Here is a 22408-nt window from a genome sequence, read left to right as displayed (position 1 = left end):
CAGATTGATCCAATCTAATGTTGCTTTGAAAAACTGGCTCAAAAAGTAAGCTGGATTACCTGATCACGGATCGCAAAAAACAGGATTACTAAATCCGGATCAATTTTATCCGGATTTAACCTTTTGAAAAACCGGGCCTTGATGAATAAAGGGACTAAACCAAAGGAAAATGAATGAATGAATAAATTTTATTATTAATTAACATATTTTATTTTAAATAAATAAATTTTTTATACATTTTTACTTTTATCTTTGCTTTTATGGAGCTGCAAATCAGAGGAATCACGGTATAAAACAATTCAATGAAAATAGCATGTTTAATTCCAGATTAACCGCTAGGGGAGCATTACCTCACTTTTCTTCACAGCTCTTCAAAAATTGACGACTCTCCATCTTGCTCCTAATAAATCGTATTTACAGTGTTGTTCTTTTGGCACGTAAGTTTTTTTTGTAGCATTTTTTGAAAAATATTTGACGTAAAAGACATGAGAACATCGCGTATCTTTTCACGCGTGTTTTTTTTTTTCAATTGGGCCTGACTTAATTGCTCTGATTTCAATGTGAGGCAGGTAACTTCACTATGAAGACCGTGCAACAGCTCCTTCACAACAAGTTTGTGGTGGTTTTAGGAGATTCAAGTGAGTACTGGCAAAGATTTATATTTTGTTAAGTAAATTTTGTAAGTAATCACCAGGCCTTCCTGAAATTTGCACAAGTTTCTAATGGGCCTACTTACCTCCAGTTCAGCGGGCTGTATACAAAGACTTGGTCCTAATATTGCAGAAGGACTCGCATTTAAGTGCATCCCAGCTCAAAAGCAAGGTCAGTAAACACTAAATGTTTGTTGGGAATATCTCGTTTTATAAATCATTCAATGTACACAGTTAAAGAAACTTAATTTCGATCTTTTAAAGTAGGTAAATTGATCTGTTTTGCTGGTAAATCCAGTCTGAGATGCTTTTCTGATTTAGATTTTTTTGTCTTGTTTCTAGTCTAAAATATCTATAAAAAATCCTTATATTAAGAGACATTTTCTAGGGAAGCAAAACATACTGTCTAGTTTTCAGAAATAGTAACGTTATGCCAATGTGATTAAGGGTTTCCTTAAAAAAAGGTAAAATAATCTGCCAATGGGCTGAGCAAAATAATCTTGTTTTTTCTTTTGACAAAAGATTTTTTATCTTCATTGGCAGATTATTGTACTTGTTTCAAGAAAAAAAATACTTTTTTATTTCTTTGTATTACTTCTTAAAACAAGACAATATGTTTTATTTGTCTAAAAAATGCTTCTTGATTTTAGATTTTTTAGATATTTGGACTGGAAGCAAGACAAAAAGATATAAATAATAAAATGATTTTTTTGCAGTGTACAAAAATACACTGAAACAAAATGTTTAAAACTACAAATTTATTTATTTTTTTATCTAAACTTGAACTTATCTTGACAAACTATGTATAATATGCATATATCACCTATAATTTTCAAGTAAAAATTAGTAAAATGGTGGTTACATAAACTTCAATCAATGCACCCAAAACTATTGCTGCAGTTTTATTATAATAAAATCGTGGATAATTGTCATAAGTTTAAGATCATGGTAGCTCATGAATGAAAACTAAATGAAGCTACCTGATATTAAATAATAGCCAAATTAGTACTTGTTTTCAGATTTAATGGGATAGCATACCCCAAAATGGCAATTTACTCTCCATTTACTCACCCTCAAGTGATTTCAAATTTTGAATTGATTTATTCTATTGAAGAAAGTCAAAAAGGTTAAGAAAAAGTAAAGGATGTTTAAATTATATCAGAACTATCTCTTCAATGAGCACTCAATCTGTGGTGGAAATTCTGACCTGGGGCTGTTCAGAGAAAAATCTGTAGATGACACTTGTTTCAAACATGTCAGTCAAGTGCATGATTATATACAAAAACATCAAACAAGTGTTGTTTGTTTTAATCTATGAAATGTAACTGCATGTTTAAAGGGATAGTTCACCTAACATAAAAATTGTGATTTGCTTACCCTTTACCTTTTCAAAACCTTTATTTCTTTATTCTGCTGAACACTAAAAAAGATATTTAGAAAAATGTTGGAAACTAGTAACTATTAATTTCCATAGCATTTGTTTTTCCTGCTATGGAAATCAGTGGTTACAGGTTTTCAGCTTTCTTCAAATTGTTTTCGTTTGTATTCAGGAGAAGAAACTCATAAAGCTTTTAAAGCACTTGAGGGAGAGTAAATAGTGACACAATTTTTGGGTGAACAATCCTTTTAAGTACATGTCTTTAAATGCTCAGGTTTGTCTTGATTCTTCCTAATGTTTACCTGTTTTAATAAAATGACTTGTTTAAGTTGCATTTGTATGGTTTTGGGTCAGTGTTTGTTTAAACAATTATTTTTTATTGCCAAAGGGTTTGCATAAGAGTTTATCTAAGCTGTGTGAACATTCAACACTGCCTTGCTTTACACTGAATGTGTTCAGCTGAACTAGAATGACTAAATTTAAACTAAATATGTAAAAACTAAATAGAAATATGTTCACAACATAAAAACTAAACTAAAAAGTAGTCATTAATAAAGTTAACTAAACTGAAATTTACAGCAAAATGAAAACTGAAAAGCTGTAATAACCTTTATACAAAAGCAGTTTATTCAAAAGAATTAACATCATCAGTTTTTGTTTTATTTTTATTTCATGTAATTTATTAAATCAAACATATAAATGTGGAAACAAGCTGCTGTGTATGTTTAGGATTAAGGACAGAATTTTTTTCTTTTCCCGGTAAAGCATGGTCTGATATCTGTTCTTTCCATATTTCCCAGGGTGAATTCTCATTTGAAAATGACACCTTGGTGGAAGGAGGCAGACTGGGGGAGATGAATAATGGGACACAATACAGAGAAGTTAGACAATACAGAACGGACCACCACTTGGTCCGCTTTTACTTCATTACCCGGACGTTCTCGCAGTATGTGGAGAGCATCATCTCTGACTTTGAGAAGGGAATAAAGCCAGACCTGGTGGTGGTGAACTCTTGTGTGTGGGATATTTCTAGGTGGGACTGCTCCTCATTACAGCCTCTTACAGATATACGGTGTTTAGCATGTGGATTTAACGTGAATTTACTACATTTCACAGGTACAGTCGACAGTGGGCCGTGGAATACAGGGAGAACCTGAAAAAGCTCTTCATGAAGCTGAAGAGTGTTTTGCCTGAGGAGAGCCTGGTGATATGGAATATGACCATGCCTTTGGGCAGGAAGATCTTAGGAGGTTTCTTGGTTCCTGAGGTGGGTTTAAAAATGGTAGAGGATTAAACTTCATTAAAAAACAAAGATTATAATCCATGATATTTTTTCATATCTTGTTCCCAATCTCAGATAGAGCACATGGGCCCTTCGTTAAGATTTGATGTCATTGAAGCGAATTACTTTGGAGCCACACTTGCCAATGAGTCTGGCTTTGATGTGCTGGACCTCCATTACCAGTTTCGTTTCAGCCTGCAGCATCGAACTCGTGATGGTGTCCACTGGAATGCTGTGGCTCACCGGAAACTATCATCCCTTCTGCTGCAACACGTCGCAGAAGCATGGGGTGTTGAACTGCCGAAGCTAGGTGAGAAATGCAGGTTGAGTTGGTGCTTCTGGTTGGCAAAATAAAGTAATTTTGTTATAGATTGATTGCTGGGTCCCAGAATGATGATGAGAATGTTATTGTTTCCTCTGTTAACTTATTATTTGTTGTCTCCATACTAACTGAATATCACAGATAATCACATTTGTAAAAAAAAAATGACTTGGTTTATGCATGGAACATTTAGTCACAGACCTGTTTTGTTGTCTTCATGCAGATCAGCAGGATTCTAAACCAGCAACCCAGCAGAACCGACAAAGCGGGCTTTCAACTCCTCCTGTGCGCTATAGAGGTACACTGTCAATGGGCTGAGAAGTTTCTTTTTGTTAAATTGTGTGTACACAGTATATAATTGATATGCACACATGAATACACATGTATTTAATGAAATAGATGATGTTTACATGTGTGCGCTCATAGATAATGTAATATTATTATTAATAGATTTGTATATAAAGAGTTCAGATGCAAAAGCTGCTAAACGTCAGTCACTTCAACCAAAAATGAGCTAATGACATTGAGTGAATGCTTTAGGCACGTACTACACCATCAACAAACAGTTTTGCTTCAAACCATCTAAATCTCAGCGTCAGCACATTCAGAAATTAGCTTGTTTGCAAAAGCCTCTAAACACCACTTTCCTTCGACAGCAAAAGCCGATATATCCCGAGAACCAATCAAAAGGCCTGAATCGAATTATATGTTTTTAATGTAACTGCACGCTGATACGCCGGCTTTTATGAGGAGACTGTTTTATTCTGATTTAGATTTTAAAAGCTGGAGTTTGATGAATTGGATGAGCCTGTCTGACTGTCAGTGAATGGCAAATGAAAACGTCTCTTACCTCAAAACTCTGTGCATTAAAAGAAAAAGAAAAGACAATATACAGTCGGACGTGTAACATGCATATGAAACTTTTTTTGTGCAGCGAAGCTACTTTGAATGAGTCCGATTTACTGTACATTACACGGCAACAAGAGATGAAAAAGAGACCAAGACCTCCAATATGGTGAGAAAAAATAAATGAATGAATGACAGTTTCTAAAATTATCAGACATCCCCTTTTTGCCCAGTAGACCTACCTTGTGTTTTATTTGCTAACATAAGCTATTTTTTTAGAGATAAATATAATGTATTAAACTATACATTATTTATATTACTTCATATTACCTATACGTCTGATAAGCTTTTATATTAATGGACAATGCACAGATATTGTTTCACAATGTTTTTACAGTACATCATTTAAATCTAACAGACTTTGTTTACAATGTTTACATTGCTCTACTTTAAATCTAAATCCCAAATATCAGAAATGACAACAGATAAAGATTTTATTATTGTCAGTTTTAATGTTATTGATTAATGCACACACTTTACAGATTTCATTCATTCATTTTCCTTCTACTTAGTCCCTGTTTTATCAGGGGTTACCACCGTTGAATGAACCACCACTTACTTGACACATTTGTGTGTTTTAAATTGTAGGTGGTTTTCGTATGTGTTTTAAATTAGCATCTTTAGTGATTTTTCAACTAATTACACTCTTGTCCCAATAGGTGGATTTAGAGGTTTTGAAGCACAAGTGGATTTGGCTGGTTTCGACACAAAAGAAAATCTACCTTGTTAAAAACCAAAGAATTGTCTGAAGTGACATTTAATAAAAAAAGGTATTTTATTTACTAGCTAATAACATTTTAAATACAAACAAAATGAAACTTCTGAACCTAATCAGAGGAGCCCAATAGAAATTGCTCATTTACAAGAAGAGTTCTGATGGATCTAGAGGGTTTTGCATCTGAACTCTTCATATAAAAATGTGTATGCATTTATATATAAATATACACAGTACAAGTGTGTGTGTGTGTGTAATCATGAGTGCAAATACATGTTTAGCAACACTAGGTTTAAAGGGTCACGAAACACCAAAACACATTTTTTGAGCTGTTGACAGTCTTATATGTGTCTCACACTGCTAAAAACACTATTAAGACACCTATATTTCACTAAAAAGTGTAAATTGGTTGTTTTTGCGTTATTTCAAGCAAATTCGTACTTCCGGTTTGAAACGAATTTTTGAAGCTGCGTCACGGTCATGACATAATAGCGTGTATTCCAGCATGCAGACTGGGCGTCTGTGCCAGAGTGAGTCTTATTACGTCTTACAGTGTGTTGCATTAATGCATGAGTAAGGCTTGGTTTAAACCAATCAGCGTGCTCTATTGTGCAACTTCATTAATATTCATTACTGTCACAGTGTTTAGACGACAGAGACGCCACGTTGTGTTGGCAAAACAATTGTGAAGTGTTGCTTTTATAGTTTGCTGCAGTTAAGTTTTGTTTTCATTTTCTCTCTGTGAGAGCGCAGCTGGCGTCACGTGTGGATTAACAGTGTACGCGACACTCGACAACAATAACTTACGTGTCTAAGGAGGATTATTGTTTACCTGAGAGCTGTTCTCATCTGCAAACACTGAGATCCGGATTCGCTTGTAGTCTCCTCTTAATAAAGACGCGCCTCTAGTTGCTGGTGATTGTCCTGTCTCTACAGATTTGGTAAGTGAGCGACCAGTGCTCTTTGTTTATTTATTTTTATTTATTGCATCGAGTGTAAACATGTTAGCACTACAACCAAACTTTAACCTTGTGTAGGATTTTCACCGCATATTGTGACCGTAATAACGCACGCGGCTTTCTGACGCTACCTGCCGTGTGCATCTAAGTTTCCGGGAAATGCTGAGGGTTTTTTTTTTCTCTCATTCGCCGTACGGTATCAACCATTGCATGAAAAATACACGCTTAGAGCAGATCTTCGAATCAAATATCTCGTTTGTTGCGAGGGACATGAATGAATTCCCTGAATGAAAGAGCCAAACTGCAGTTAAAGTCCACCATTTAATAATTTGGCAAATAATTCGACTACAGATGTCCATGTAAACACAGTCACTTTCCCCCCTGTGTGTGTGTGTGTGTGTGTGTGTGTTTTGACTCTGAAAGTCAGTGCGTGCCCAAATAGACACTCCCACACCATGCCTCTTTTCTTCCTCCGACACTCCCCCCTAAACAGAGCTGGACACGCCCACTTTTCTGCCTTTTTCCAAAGTAGAGGTGTGAAAACACCCTGCTGAAATGAGGGTTTCATGGCCCTTTAACATGCACAACTATTTAAATAATAAAGTTTATTGTTAAATGATCAAATATATACTTGTTATATATAAAGATAAATATATAATGTACATTTTATACTAATATTAAGCTGGGCCAATTTGTTTTAAGTTCTTTTGCTTTGAACTACATTAATTTAGCATGAGAGATAGAGGAGTGGCTGTCACTTTGCTTCAACCTGATTGGCCCACTATTGATTTGTTGATTTGTAAACCAAAACAAAACCTGCTTTTTTAGCAGGTTAGTAGTGTACATTACCATGGTGATAAACACGTTTAAAAAATCTTCCTAAACTTAAATCTACCTGCGATTCGGCTGCAGCATGGACACGAAGCTGGAGACCTGTGTGAAATATAACATTAGGGAATGCAGTTTGAGAGTTCAGAAACTGAACTTACTAAGAGATGATCTCCTTTTGGAGTGATTTATAACTTTGCAGATCCTTTTTTATCCTCATGCTAAAACATTGCACACTGAAGGAAGTAGAATTTTTAAAAGCATGATGATCACAAGATATGTATTTAAAAAAACTTACCAATCCAAGTATTTAAATGGTAGTTTTTATATCCTTTAACAGACTTTCATAATTCAAAACATTGTTTTTAACAGGAGCCTACAGCAACGAGAGATTCTCTATTCCCCCTTTGATGCCAGCTGCCCGCTACAACAATGGTAACAGTCAATTTCAATAGTGTCTGGCTGCAGACTTACAGATGCACTCTCAGACCTACACAATTGGTCACATGCGCTCAGTGCAGGTGATGTCACTGTGAGGAGTATGGGCAGGGAAGGTGTAATCAATATAAGCCTATAATGTCTGAGAGTGCACGTGCAGTTGGTCTGCAGCCAGTCCCTTCTCATCAAAGACATTGAGGGTTCACTTAACCAGCATAGTAATACAGATAATGATTCATTTTGAACATCTTTCAGTCACCGCTGGGGGATTGTGTAGTTATTAGTGCTATTAATTGTGGTTTAAACACATTCAAAATGAAAGTTTGTTCTTGCATAGTACATATACTGTGACTAGTTTTCAGGCAGATTTGGGTATTTTAATATTACAGTTTTGCTCATCTTCTAGGTCAAGGCTGGGTGCAAGGAATGAGGCATTTCAATGACTTAAGGCCTCAGTTTGATGACTTTAGGCCTCGGGTTGATGACTTTAGGCCTCGGGTTGATGACTTTAGGCCTCGGTATGATGACTTTAGGCCTCAATTTAATGACTTTGGACCTCAGTTAAGTGGCTTTGGGCCTCAGTTCTTTATTCCACCATACTTGGGGACGGGTTACCCAAGCCATAGAGGTACAGACACATACTATTAACTCCTTAAATCATCAGTATTTACGTTTTATGCAGTATTGTGCTAACAGACTGATTGTGTTTGAAGGTGGTGAAAATTCGACTCCTGCCCCCTACTGGCCTGCAAACCACTGGGCGAAGCCAAAACCGCATCGACAATATAACCCATATGCAAGAACGCGAACACACAGATACTGAGCGCAAAAATTGTTAAAGTGATGAAGTTGAAGTGATCTGGAACTTTGACAAAGAACTATTTTTTTTTTTTTTAATCTGAAATAAACGTTTTCTTAATAGTTAACAGTTGTGTGAATGTTTTGTTTGTTCTTCGTCTGATGCGAATATTGTGAACAGGTATTTGATTAGCCAAGATACGGCTGCAGTAAAAAGTCACCAGTGTTAATTGTTGGACAAATGCAGCATCTTCACATGGAAATCTTTTCAGAATACGGGTACTTTTAATTGGGTTGTATTTCAAGAGTGGGGTCTGCTACGAGGAGATATCTGGTAGCAAAAATAGCTGACCCCTCTCAATTCACCAATCTCTTGAACGCCTACATCCGCTGTCACTTCTGCTCCCTGAACTTCTCTCTCCAGCCAGATGAGCCTGGCGTCAGGGTCTTCATCTGAAAACTGTAAGAAGCTCCCTGAGGGTCTCAGCACCTGTAAGCTCTGCCTCAGTATCTGTCCAGCCTTAACCTGACCTTCTTTTGACCTAACTAAAGCATCAGTAGTACCCTTGTCCAATATCAAGTCCAGGCTTCTGGATTTAAAGTGTCCCGTCATCTGTGTGCAGTCCAGCTCCAGGAAGACGAGTGCAGAGGACGGGTTGCATGGCTGTGTTGATGTGGACTCCTCCATTAGTTTTACTGCCACTGGTGAAATATCGGCACAGGTGACCCGGACCGCACATGGAGAGGTGCTGTAGATACATGGTCCTAATGCAGACGTGCCGCAACCCATGTCCAGGATGTGTAACGGGCCACTGTGGGAACAAGACATGGCCTGAAGTGCAGGAAGAACGAGGTCCTTAACTGAGGGAAACCCAAAGAACCACTCAAAATTTTTAAATTGGCCTTTGCTTCCATTTTCTGTGTAGAATCTGTCCCACATTGCTTTTTTGTCCATGTTTACAACCAGATCATCTGTAAACACATGTCATTTGTTAAATAAATAAACTATATATATATATATATATATATATATATATATATATATATATATATATATATATATATAATATTCATTAATTTATTCATCCATATATTTATTTTCCTTTGTCTTAGTCCCTTTATTCATCAGGGGTAACCACAGCGGAATGAACCACTAACCACCAGGCGGAAAATGACCAGGTAAAACCTACTTGACCAGCCTGGTTTAAGCTGGACATAGCTGGTTTTAGCTGGTCATCTCTCAGCCGAACTAAGACCAGGTTGGAAATGGCCAAAACCCCTTAAAAAAAGTCTAGTTGACCAGCAAAAAAACCTGCTAACCATCCTAGGCTGGTTTAAGCTGGATTTTTCAGCAGGGATTCTTTTAACTTTACATTTTAAAGGGGCTGAGGTTGTTGTCAAATTAGGTCCCCACCAAAAAGCAAATCTATGCCCTTGGACTGCGTTATAAACTAGTTTTCATAATGTGATCTTTAAACACAGCACTATTAGTGTAATTTACCAGTTACTATCTAAATATTTGATCAGTTTGTCTGTAACAGAATGTAAAACAATAGCAAAACATTCTACGTTGCAGACAAACGTCAATAAAAAAGAATCTCACCAGACCCTTGACAGGTTATGCCTGTAAAAAAGGAAATGTAGAGCCTACTAACTTATCAAACTAGTCTGATGCCATCTGTGTGCCTGCGTCAGCTTCTGGAGGCTTCTCAGCGGCACCACAAATCTGTTTAATAACATTTTCAACCCGCCAGTTCAGTTAAAGGTCCTCGAAATGAAAGAAAACACCAGCCGCGTGTGTGTATACGAATGACACGACCCGGAAGAGTACACGGGAGAGGGGGCGGTGGAAAAAGAACTCAATCAAGATGGCGGATGAGCAGCAGGAATCATCACAGGGAGAGATGGAGGGTAAGTGCAAAATAACATTTTCTCGTGCTCTGTAAAAAAACAACTGACATCTGTAAGCAAAATATCTTGCAGGTCCTGCATGAGGCCGCTTGCATTAGGTAACGTAAATAATCTGCGTGCATTGTTACGAGCAGGAGAAAATGCAGCGCAAGAGCTGTGCAGAGAGTAAACATTTAACGTTGAATAAAAAAAAATAACACTCAATCTACCTCACATCTTCCTTTTTTTCCATACAACTCTATAGACGCGTTTTACATCCTCAGGTTAAATGAGGCAGTATGATTGTCACCCGATACACTATTTTCTCAGTGTTCATGAAGATGAGTCGTGTTATTCATGTATTTGTATTTTAATTGTACGTCACATTTGGGATTCTGTTCGGTTATGGTTGGAGGATTAATTTCTCACGACTTTGTTTACATGACGTCGTATCGTGTAATGACGTAAGACGAGTAACGTTAAAGTGAAGTAAAACTGAACCAAACTGCAGCTTTAGCAGAAGTTGTTGGGTCAGGTCTAGGTCTTGTGTGGCAGGTGTGTGTCTAAAACATTTATGACTTCATCATTACTGATGAATATGTTTTGCAGGAGTCAACTGCCTCGCATATGATGAAGCCATTATGGCACAGCAGGACCGCATTCAGCAAGAGGTGAGGAACAACTCAGTGCCACTTTTAAAGGAAGACTTGCGGTTTAGTTTTAGTTCACTGAAAAAATTACTGACGTTTACTTTTGTGAAATTGTTAATTTTTTTAATCCAAACACTAACTTATAATTTATTATTTTTTAAACAGACAATTTTCTGTCTTCTGTATAAGAAAATTGTGTGTGCTGTTATTTTAATTCTGTACAATTAAAGAGATGTGCTGTCACTGCACATGTATATGAAAAATTCCACCGTTATGGATGTGACATATGCAGTAAAAATTCTAAGCATAAATTCACAGTATATGTATATAAAATTTTATTGAAACATCTGTTTATATTTTACAAATGAACTAACCGCAGAGTTATGGGATCAGAAAAGTATCGATCTGTAAACATTTTTTATATTTTAAATGAGCGATATGGATGTGACCACAAAAGTCTGCGAGTTTACAATCGACAACATACTTTGTTTTAATTCTGTGATTTAAACTGCACAACACAAAATAAATAATGCCAAATAATAAGATAGAGTTGGCTCTATAAAACAAACATGATTGAGTTTATTTTATTTGACATTTTTTGCATTTTATGAAGAAAACTCTTGGTTATGGATGTGACATCTCACCGTAATGGATGCCACAAATCAAATATAATTGTTTGAAAACACTGACAGAGATATTTGAGTATTTTTACTAATTGCTTACACAAAAAACGTAGAAACAGTTGCGCTATTTTGATGAAAACATTATTTTTTATGGCAAGGTTGACATTTGCATGGAATTGCTCCTATATTACGCTACAAGTCGCAACATGCAACTTGTAAGCTATATTCAGTGTTTTCTAAATCCAAACAGAATTTAAAGCTAAAGCATGCCATTTTGTCACCACCAAACAAAATTGCATTAAAGCCAGTTGACACAGAGAATAACTCCGTTAACCTCTGTACTAATGGATTATAATGTTAATTTAGCACTCATCTTATCTGCCCTTTTGTTGTTCAAGATGTTGTTTGATGTTCAAAATCTTTAAATGTCAAGGAATCTTTTTACTTGCTGATATCTTACTAGAAGAAAATAAATACTTGGTGTGAATCCAGTCAGTTGTATTATGCTCTGGTTTCAACACACACAATTTCTACGCACTATTTTCATCATCTATTTAACAAAACATAATTCAAGATATAACACATCGACCTTAAATAGAGAGAATAAGTTAAACACTTTACAATAAAGTCTCAATAAATGTTATTTAATGGATTAGAATCAACATCAGAAAAAAAGCCAGATTTATTAGTTAAAATGTTAATATTAGTTAAAAAATGGCATAAAAAACTGATTAGTTATTACCTTCATTTAATAAAATTATTACAACCTTTAATCAGATTACGACGATTTTTATCACTTAAAAACAGTCGTAATTTGATTGAGATGTACTGAAGCTGTGTAAAAGATGTCCAAAGGATTTTTGACTTTGTTTTTTTGTTTATTTAGGATTTAATAAATTGTATCTTCCAGGATGCAAAGACTGTTTAGTTATAAAAAGGAACAAATATTCATAGATTTTTAAAAATTAGTTAGGAGCTAAAAACTGGGATATTGTCTTCTCTTATTTTAAAACTGGCCAAACACATTTATTATCGATTCTAAACTGTTTAAACAACATTATTAATTTAAATGAGTAATTTTAATTCATTCAAATTCCAAAATACAATTTCCATTTTAAAAAATACTCTCCTGTTTACTGCTGCTGTAAGTGTCATTTCTGTGGACTCCTAATGCAAATTATTGCAACTGTTTGTTCCACCATAATATTTCCCTAAAAAATCTTTTTATTCCTGATTTGAAAAATGAATTCATTGTACTTATAAATAAATGGCCAAATTATTAAATATATCTAACATTTAAGAATATAAAAAATTGTCAACATCAAAAATTGCCTGAACTGTCAAGGTTTCCCCAGAGATGCACACCATTTAGAGACAGATTATGTAAAATGTACAATGTTAATTAAAAAAACTGCCACATAACCATGATCAGCCAACACTTAACTTTTTCCTGAAGTTGTGAAGTTTCTCGAAAAAGTCAGCAATAGTGCTGTCTTTTAGGTTAACACTTGATGTATCAACAAAGTCACCTGATCTAAACATTCCTAACAATTAGCTTTTTAAATTGATACCAATACATTGGACTCACACTTTCTAAATCTCTCACCACAGCCTCTGAAATTGTAAGTATCCCCCTGGATACATGGCTGTCTTAGGGTTATAGCATTATTAGACAATGAATAAGAAATTAACAACGCCTAAAGATTATTCAAACATTTAGTAGTTTTTTCCATGAGTTAAGTTAAACTAAATAATGTCTGCTGGAGCCTTATTGCGCAGTTAACATACAATAGCATTGTAAATTATCACTAACTATTATAAAGTGGGTAATAACATGAAAATGTTAATGTTTGAGCTATTCCCCAATCATTTGGCACTGTTATGACCACCACTGCTATTAGAATCTCAATACTCTTTAAAAAGCACTCTAAGAGTGTGATCTGAAATCTTTAAAAAAGAAATAATTATTTACATTACACTTACACTATATTCACATTTGATGTACGGAAAAGAGTAGACACATTCTGACTAACCTCCCTAAATAAAAAAGCCACACAGTTTTCAGGAATAAATGAGCTTACCCGTTCTGTTTTAACAGATAGCCACCAGTAACCCTTTAGTGTCGGACAGACAAGAGCTCTCTGTGCTTAAGGGAGAATATGCCATGGAGGACACCATATACCAACTCAAGATACAGGTCACTACACCTTCACAAGCTTATTTGGCGAATTCATAGTAAATGCCAAAACCTTCTGTAAATGTGTTTCTTACTTTGTGCTCATAGGACCTTCACAAAAAGTATTCGAGCATTCGGAAAACACGGCCAGATGGAAACTGTTTCTACAGAGCTTTTGGCTTTGCACATTTGGAGTCATTATTGGAAGACAGCAAAGAGCTGCAAAGGTAGAGTTCTTCAAGGGATAGCAGCCTCTGTGTATATTGTTTGCTTTATTCTTGGCATTCGCATTCTTTTTAGTAAATGTCTTAATGTGCATTTTTTGCATTTTAGGTTCAAAGCTGTTGCAGCAAAGAGCAAGCTGGACCTTGTAAACCAGGGCTTCACTGAGTTCACAATTGAGGACTTTCACAACACCGTGAGTTGAAATATTTACTATTAAAAAACTATGCTCAAGTTTCATGGCCCTCATACTCCGGCTCTAAAATCCTTTAATTTTAGATTTATGCATTTCACAAATGCTTTTATTCAAACTCCCCTAATACATACATATTTTACCAGTTCTTTCCAGTGAAATCAAATCCATGACCTTGTAGCCAATCAAATGCTATTAAATCAAATGCCAATCATATGAAGTCAAACGCCATGATTGAGCTACAGGGAGGTCTGAATTATGCCAACTGGGGAGTAAAGGGAAACAATATACTGAGTAATCTTTGGGCTAAAAAGAAGTTGCAAATACCTCTTTAGCAGGACACTGTCACAGTGGAATCAAACATACTTTTTGAAACTGAAAAAAAAAAACAAGTGCGGCTGACATAATTGGAGCTAATGTTCCATTGTATAAATAAAGCTTTATATAAACCGTTGATAATGATTACGAAAATGGCCAAGCACTTACATTTTGCACCATATCCTACAACAGATAGCAGTGATGTTTTTTTAAGACTCCAGTCAGCCAAAAGCTGTTAAAAAGAAGAGGCATTTTGTTGGGTTGCATTCTGATGATATCCATCAAATTTGAATTTACAAGTTTACCTCTGCAAAACAAGTTTTAGGCTGGATATCTGCCAATTCCATTCATAGAGCAAAAATACTTACGCCATTCCAAATAACTCCACTTGAGGACACAGAGTATACAGTTAGACAACTAAATAGTTTAATTTTGTTTTAGGATATTTCTGGAGCATTTTTGAATGTATTATGATAGGATGGTACTTAGACAAGAACCAAAGTTTGAGAGATAGAGGAAGGGTATGGTATTGTGAAAAGTACATGATTCAAACTAGCGATATATGATTGAGGTAAAGTTGATTTTATACTCGCATTCATTCAGTGACAACTTGTGACATGTAGGCATGGGACAACCATTTTCAAGGTTTACTGCAGTCTGGAAAAGTCAAGGTTTTAGAACCACCAACATTTTTGTTAAACAGTTTTTTTTAGGACACCAGTATCTCCAGCAGAAAAGATACCCAAATATGCCATTTAAATTAAAGAAATCTGTGTTTCTGAAACTAATAAAGACACCAGAAGTCAATGATTAAATTGAATTATTCAGCCTGACATGTTTACTGCTACAAAATATTTTAAATGTTTCTCAAAAAAAAAAAAAAAAAAAAAAAAAAAAAAAAAAAAAATATATATATATATATATATATATATATATATATATATATATATATATATATATATATATATATATATATATTTACATTTACAGACCTTTATACACAGACCTATATTGTTTACAATAGTACTTTGAATATTCAGTCTGAAATGTTATGCAAGTATGACTAGAAAACAACACTAGCACTATTAATTTAAATGTGAACAATGTTGTACTCTGATAGTCAGTGGCTGCCAATATGATTTCACTATTTAGAATTTGTGAAAAATACCTTTGTGAAATTATATGATTAAGGAGAAAGTCCAATTGTGTGAATATAAAACTAACTTTACCTCAATTGATATATGTCCGCAAACTACCCCCGTGGCTATCATCACCAGCAACAAAATGATTTAATTCAAATTTGTCTGTAAATAGTGTTTGTCTGACTGAATGAATTTAATCTTTTCCTGATCCAAAGTTCACAATTCAAAAAGCCAAATGCTGTAATTTACTATTTTTCCACATTCTAAAGGTTGTAGTTCATTTCTTCTGGCCTGCAGATGTGTATCTAATACTTTCATTTATGTTTATACAGAACACAATTATTTTAAAAAAAACTATTGCTTTAATTTACCTAAATGTACTGTTTGTAAAGTTTGTAGGTTAGTAAACAGCATGACAGCAACTCCACTGCTGAGTGCTGAGTGTTAAGATGAAAATGTGCAGCACACTTTCCATGCAAAATGAATACAAGGCAAAATGAGAACAACAATAAAGTATTTAAAGGTTTGCATGGGCTTTGCAATTCAGCATTCAGTAAAGTCACATTGTGTTGATTTAAATCAGAGAGTTATCACTGTGGACCAATAGTTGTTTACCAGCTAGAGCTAACTATTCAGCAAATACAATTAGACAAGCTGTTTTGAAGTCATGAAACACACTCAAGATGAACTCTGTTCTGTCCTGACTTGGTTTAACATCCGTTTTCTCTGTAATTTAGCTTGAAATGTATTGGGACCTTGAAATCTGCATAACTGGAACTGTTGCCATTTCCAACTGAAAACTGAACAGAAGTCTAGGTTTTATTTGAGCACTTCTCTGCTTCATATTTAACTTGCAGAAGTAAATTAGTAGTTGCTAAATGGCAAATTCTGTCCACGTTGTCAAACTAACATCAAAGAAATGCTTATCCAGATTGGACTATTGAGGCTGAATATGAAATTACCTCGCAGTTTAGTTGTTCACCTCAAGAATATTGTGCAGTAATAAAGCTATGGATTATGTCAGTTTAAAAGTTTTTGAGTTCATGTTTATTTTTATGTTTAACCTTCTCCTTTTTTTTCAGTTCATGGACTTGATTGAGCTATGTGAAAAGCAGCAGTCGCTCGGAGAAGTGCTGAGCTCCTTCAATGACCAGAGTGTGTCCGACTACATAGTGGTTTATCTGAGGCTTCTCACCTCTGGATACCTGCAGAGGGAGCATGTGTTCTTTCAGCACTTCATAGAGGGCGGACGCTCCGTCAAAGAGTTCTGCCAGCAGGCGAGTAACACCTGAAGATCATTAATGGCTCAATATTTATGGCCTTTCAATGGGGCTGTTTACTCCTGGGGTCCGTTCTTCGTACGTGGATTACTCAGTTAGCTGGATTTGGATATTGACGATTTGACACGATCCAGGATCGTTTCGTTCTTCAAAGCTGATCCGAGAGTTGTTGTCATGGCAACAGATCTGCTAGGTCAAACCTGATCGGGAGCAGGTTCAATTCATATAAACAGGATTAGATCGGCTCAGTTCAAGCAAAGATAATACAGAAAGTATGTACCGAGTTTTGATATTTTCTTACAGTAAAAGTTATATACAATTGGGAAAATAGTAGTTTTTAACTATATATATATAAAGTTATAGTCATTAATAAAATAAATAAAGTTTTACATATTAATAAAACGTATGTAATCTGCACCCTCGAAATGAAAGTAGACTGCCACCTGGTGGTGCAAAGAGAAAACTTATTGATATGAACTTTTTAGATCGCTTTAGTACAAATTGTGTATGATAGAAATGCACAATATGTCACTTTTTTTTAAAAGCAATAATACATTTATGCAGTCATAAACATGTTTTGACAGTTAATATGCCAGTGATTTGATGCTTCACAAAAGTTGCAGACGCCTTTACCAATATCAAAATGCTTTTGGAAACAACCAGTTATTCTTTACACCGATTAAAAAACGGCTACTATAATAAAGAAAATCTTTTCTAAATGTGGAACTAAATACATTGATTTGCATTGAAATACATGATGAATACTCTTGTCTTGACAAATGAAAGTGTAAAGCCTGCAGCTCAAAACAAATGTGAAGTTACTGCGTGTCATATTTTACAAGCCGTTTACTGCTAATTTGATGTAATTTTGTTCACATGGATAATTGAATATTAATCAGATGATGTCATTACGCTGCTGTGCCGTCAGCCAATCGTTGCATTGCTGATCATGATTTCGAGGATCGATAGATCTGTCCTTAACAACACACGCAGCGATCTCAGATCAGTTCATCCAGACATTCTAATCTGATTCGCGAACTTGTTTGAAGAACCAAATAAGCGAGAGATCAGTTATCAAGATTAAAAGATCCAGGATCTGCCAAATCATCTTAGATCATTTAAGCGAGGTACGAAGAACGGACCCCTGGTCACTTCATGTGTTTTTTTTCTGATCATATAGCTATCTGATAATGATATGTGCAGGTGTAAACGCCCTCTTAAGCGCATTTGAGATGGATATGATTCTGATCTTTCAGACCGCTTCAGGAGGTGGTTTCCAGACCAAACTAGGCTGGTTTAAATGCCTGTGGTTGTTAAAAAACACACATGTAAATTTTACTTCTCCCCAACTTAAAAAAAGATAAATAAACGTGAGAGCACATGTGTTGTGGGCTAAATGACCAAAAGCAACAGCAAAAGCAACGGAAGGCCACAGGTGACAGTTGAGATGTTTGTTTTAGTTACATTTATTTTGTTTTATTTTTGACCATGAAATGATCAAATTAAATGGTTAAATTAATATCAGATGACAACATTTTGGTAGACTGTATCTGTGAAAAGAGGGAATAGAAATCTATTACTGCTGCATTCATTTACAAAGGCGCATTGTTTTGTTTCTGGGATTATGTATACAGTTATGAAAGATGTCTTGGACATATTTGTATAACTAAAATAGATGTTTATAATGAAAGTGATCACTGAGGCTGCCTGATGCACTTGTAATGCTGCATATACAATGGGATTTAAATAAGATGTATAGCTTACATTTCTGCAAATAATAATGTTGATTAAATGAAATGTGCTGTATCTGACGCTTTAGTCGATGTAACTTAGGTAGTTGTAGTGCATATAGAGCAGCATTTAAAGATCGGAATCCTATCAGTTTAGCGAGTACTCATTAATGTAGTCAAATGTAAATGGACCCATTTTTAGATATCAGATATAAAAAAAAAACGCATGAAGTGACCAGGTGTAAACAAGCCCAATAGACTGATTTCACCCGGCCGCCATTTTAAACGGCGAAATCAAGGCTGCGGTTGGAAGAAACACGGAAGTGTTGCCTCACATGTCATACAGGAATGTTGTGTACCTGGATGAATATATCTTATCAGCAAAGAGAAAGCGGCACAAATGTATACTTTCACGTCTTCCGAGTGACTTGAAGGTCCGTTCTCAATGAATAATGAAAATAGAAAGGGATATCGGACCTTATTTTTCAGTTAAGGTATGGGAAATGGTACTAGTTAGCTCAGGGGTCACCAATCTCGGTCCATGAGGGCCGGTGTCCCTGCAGGGTTTAGCTCCAACTTGCCTGAACACACCTGTCTGGGTGTTTCGAGTATACCTAGTTAGACATTGATTAGCTTGTTCAGGTGTGTTTGATTAGGGTTGGAGCTAAAAATCTGCAGGACACCGGCCCTCCAGGAACAAGTTTGGTGACCCCTGAGTTAGCTAATGTTTTCTTTCCCAAACACACGTTTTAGATGCCATTTATCAAACTCAAGTTAATGAACTGATTCTTTCACTACATTAGACTTGTCATGACACTGAATTTCAGTGCTGACATTTAAAAAAAATTCCTACAGTGTTTACCTGGTGCCATGAACTAAAGCCTAGGAGGACACTTAAGCGTATTGTTCTTAAAGAGATTGTGATTTAGTTTGATGCCTAATATTCAATTCAATTCACATTTATTTGTATAGCATTTTTACAATGAAGATTGTTTCAGTGCAGCTTCACATAAAAGATCATAGTAAATTGGAACAGTGTATTTCAGTTTTTAGTTTCAGTTCAGTGTGGTTTAATAATCACTACTGAGAGTCCAAACACTTAAGAGTAAATTCATCGATGTGCAGCTCTACAGATCCCAAACCATGCAAGCTAGTGGCGACAGCGGTGAGGAAAAAAAAATCTTCACCAATTGGCGACAATATGCCTTTAATTATTTCAATTAAACGTAACTGAATGATATTATTGTGATGTTCTCACCATTTCTGCATTTTCAAATCGCTGCTGGAGGTTTGTAGTCCACAGCATGTTGCAATGTTTACAGTGCTGATCCTATACTTCTGGGTTTCATTCCATCGCAGCCTCACTTTCGTTCTTTAAAATGAAAAGTGAAATAAGCGTATAGGACTTAGTCTGAATATTATTTGAATTTACAAAATAGAAAATTACATTCATGGATTTGGCATACATCATCCAAAGCAACAAAGGGTGTCGCAGACAACAATGTATTAATATTTGGCATAATGATTTCAATATAGCTTTACAACTTACACTGAACCTCATTTTCAACAGTTTGTATTGAAAATGGCATGTAAATGTACACTTAATTCATTGCCTTGGAATTGAACTCATGAACTTGCAATTTCTTGAACTGTTATGTTAAGCAAAAATAAAAGTGTTAAAGAAAATCTGATTATGTTTAACTAATTGTTTTTTCCAGGAGGTGGAACCCATGTCAAAAGAAAGTGACCACATTCATATCATTGCCTTAGCACAGGCACTGAACGTGCCCGTATTAGTGGAATACATGGACAGAGGAGAGGGTGGAACGGTGAACAATCATGTCTTTCCTGAAGGAAGTGAGCCACGCATCTTCCTGCTCTACCGCCCAGGCCACTACGACATCCTGTATAAGTGATACTCCTACATATATATTCTCTGTGGTTCCATTGTGAAGAAACCATCTCAGTTCTACAGCCAAGTTGTCATATGTATGCGTACATACATGTTTGCCAGGCTATTATTAAAAATCACAATAAAAAGATTCAATCCAGTTTTTTCTTCCATTACAAAGTGAATTTGTCTTCATTACAGACAATTTAAGCTATTGATCTCAGAACAATTGACACTGCATCAAACGGCAGCATTACGGTTGTACAGTAGTTTATTTTTTGGTTATGTGGTTGTAAATGTAAACTTGCTTTTAGTGTTTTTCCTTTGTTACACTGCCTTTCATGAGTTTTATTAAAGGGATTTACACCTCTACTGGCTGAAGTGAGTTTGTGGTTACAGAAATGATCATTGGCAGGCACAGACTTGAGTTAAGATGGGAATCAGCAATAAATAAAACAATGGGGTATTGAAAAGGTTGTATTTGATCACCATATTTAAATGCATATTTGACATCGACACACACTGATGGTAGGTTAGTGTACAACTGAAACTGCTAGAATACACAGATGTCTGGTCCTCTGGCAGAAGGCATCGTCATTCTTCCTCACTGCTGTTTTTTGTGGGTATCAGATGATTTGGACAGCAACCATGCTGCCGGACCAAGAACAGCAAGAGAGATGAAGGTCATCACAAATACGCTCTCCTAAAAGTGGGAATAAACGCAACATTGAGCATTAGTGTATAATAATGTGCTGATGTAAACTGAAACTGGCACAGTATATCTGATAAACCTGTGCATTTGCACTAAAAAGGATGCCATGATTAGTCATGTTTTAATGTAATCTTTAAAACCAATCAGTTGAATATGAATTAATGTTACAGTGAAAGAGAACAATTCAAGCAACTAAAATTCAGGAAGTTTACTTGTTATACTGGAGAATAACCAGTTTAAACAATAGAGACTGATAAAACTACTCAAAATGTGTGCAGATTGGTGGTTAAAAGCAAATCATGTTGTTAATGAGTAAATAATGATTGCACACGATTAATGCGTTTAATAAATCAGCGAAAACGTCAATTAATAGCCTGTAACTCTGAGATGTTTAGGATAGGAAAAGCTCGCTCAGTTAAACTTACCACAACGCCGATGCTGCTTTTAGCTGATTTGGAGTTAATGTAGAAACGGTGGCTAAAGGGAAAGACACGTTGTCCAGGTGTACATCTCGTTCTTTTAAGCGCTCGTACAAATCCAAACATGATGGAGGGCACCGCCGACAACTTCTGAAAGAAATTCTGCACTGACTGTGTGTAAGCGCGTGCGCGAGTCTTATTTATACTTTCACGTTTCCCGCCAAGTAGTGCGTGCACTTCTTTTGTCCAATCAACTAACGTTCAAAGAGCACAGAATCACCAAGAGGCGACACTCTAGTGCGATTTGGGAAACAGCCACTAGATGGAGCGGCAGCCATTTTGGAATGAAAACTCTTAATAGAACAAAAGCATATTAGAAGTCTGTAAAATAACTATTAAAAGTGCTGATGATTGTAATGGCAAGTGTTGTATTGTCATCTTTCAGGTTGTATCTCAGCTTCAATGCGCTTTTTAAATAAATAAATAAAACAAAGTAGCTGCTTGCCATCGTGACAGCTATTGCTGGGCGCTGCTGTTGCAATGGAACGTGTTGCCTCTTAGTAATTCTAAGCTCTTTGACACAGTAATGGGCAATATGCACAGCAATCAACATAGATATTTACATTAGATGGAAGGAATGCGTGAATAGAACCGCCATTTTAGTACAGGCTAGCGCTGCTTTGAAATGAATGTGGGACCAATGTGCAGTAGAGGACTGGCCATTCAGAGCCAGAGATATCCACATATATCCAAGATTGAGAGTGGTCAGTATGCAAATATTTTTTTAAATTACGAAAATTATAATTTTACATCACTTTTCTACATCAATGGATAAGTGATCGCATGGGCATTGCCGAAAAAGTGTGTTTGTCTGCATGGAAATGTA

At 35.7% G+C, this 22408-nt stretch overlaps 4 protein-coding genes across 5 annotated transcripts; 2 read left to right on the top strand and 2 right to left on the bottom strand.

Annotated features, from left to right (window-relative positions):
- The first annotated feature begins 319 nt into the window (after nt 1-319).
- fam113 (family with sequence similarity 113) lies at nt 320-8404 on the top strand. Of its 2 annotated transcripts, none has more exons than XM_087259259.1 (10): nt 320-437; nt 566-638; nt 743-822; nt 2829-3061; nt 3145-3295; nt 3386-3620; nt 3856-3930; nt 7413-7475; nt 7885-8106; nt 8192-8404. In XM_087259259.1, the coding sequence occupies exons 2-10, from the start codon at nt 581-583 to the stop codon at nt 8299-8301; spliced, it is 1227 nt and encodes a 408-aa protein (XP_087115385.1). In that variant the 5' UTR covers nt 320-437; nt 566-580; the 3' UTR covers nt 8302-8404.
- Nucleotides 7348-10075, bottom strand: cskmt (citrate synthase lysine methyltransferase). Its single transcript, NM_001020777.2, is given in 2 exon segments — nt 7348-9248; nt 9932-10075. A coding segment is annotated over 1 exon segment (654 nt). The 5' UTR covers nt 9232-9248; nt 9932-10075; the 3' UTR covers nt 7348-8577.
- A 39-nt stretch (nt 10076-10114) lies between these two features.
- Nucleotides 10115-20760, top strand: otub1b (OTU deubiquitinase, ubiquitin aldehyde binding 1b). The gene is given in 7 exon segments (NM_001002500.2): nt 10115-10187; nt 10776-10837; nt 13538-13636; nt 13724-13842; nt 13949-14033; nt 16573-16767; nt 20219-20760. Coding segments are annotated over 7 exon segments (801 nt in total). The 5' UTR covers nt 10115-10144; the 3' UTR covers nt 20417-20760.
- A 92-nt stretch (nt 20761-20852) lies between these two features.
- si:ch211-226l4.6 lies at nt 20853-21697 on the bottom strand. The gene is given in 2 exon segments (NM_001386789.1): nt 20853-21094; nt 21529-21697. Coding segments are annotated over 2 exon segments (219 nt in total). The 5' UTR covers nt 21649-21697; the 3' UTR covers nt 20853-20995.
- Nucleotides 21698-22408: the final 711 nt, after the last annotated feature.

The sequence above is a fragment of the Danio rerio genome, chromosome 7 (assembly GCF_052040795.2).
Source record: "Danio rerio strain M-AB ecotype USA chromosome 7, GRCz13ab, whole genome shotgun sequence".
Lineage (NCBI taxonomy): Eukaryota > Metazoa > Chordata > Actinopteri > Cypriniformes > Danionidae > Danio > Danio rerio.
The sequence above is the reverse complement of the archived record's forward strand: the minus strand, read 5'-3'. Positions and strand labels throughout refer to the sequence as shown.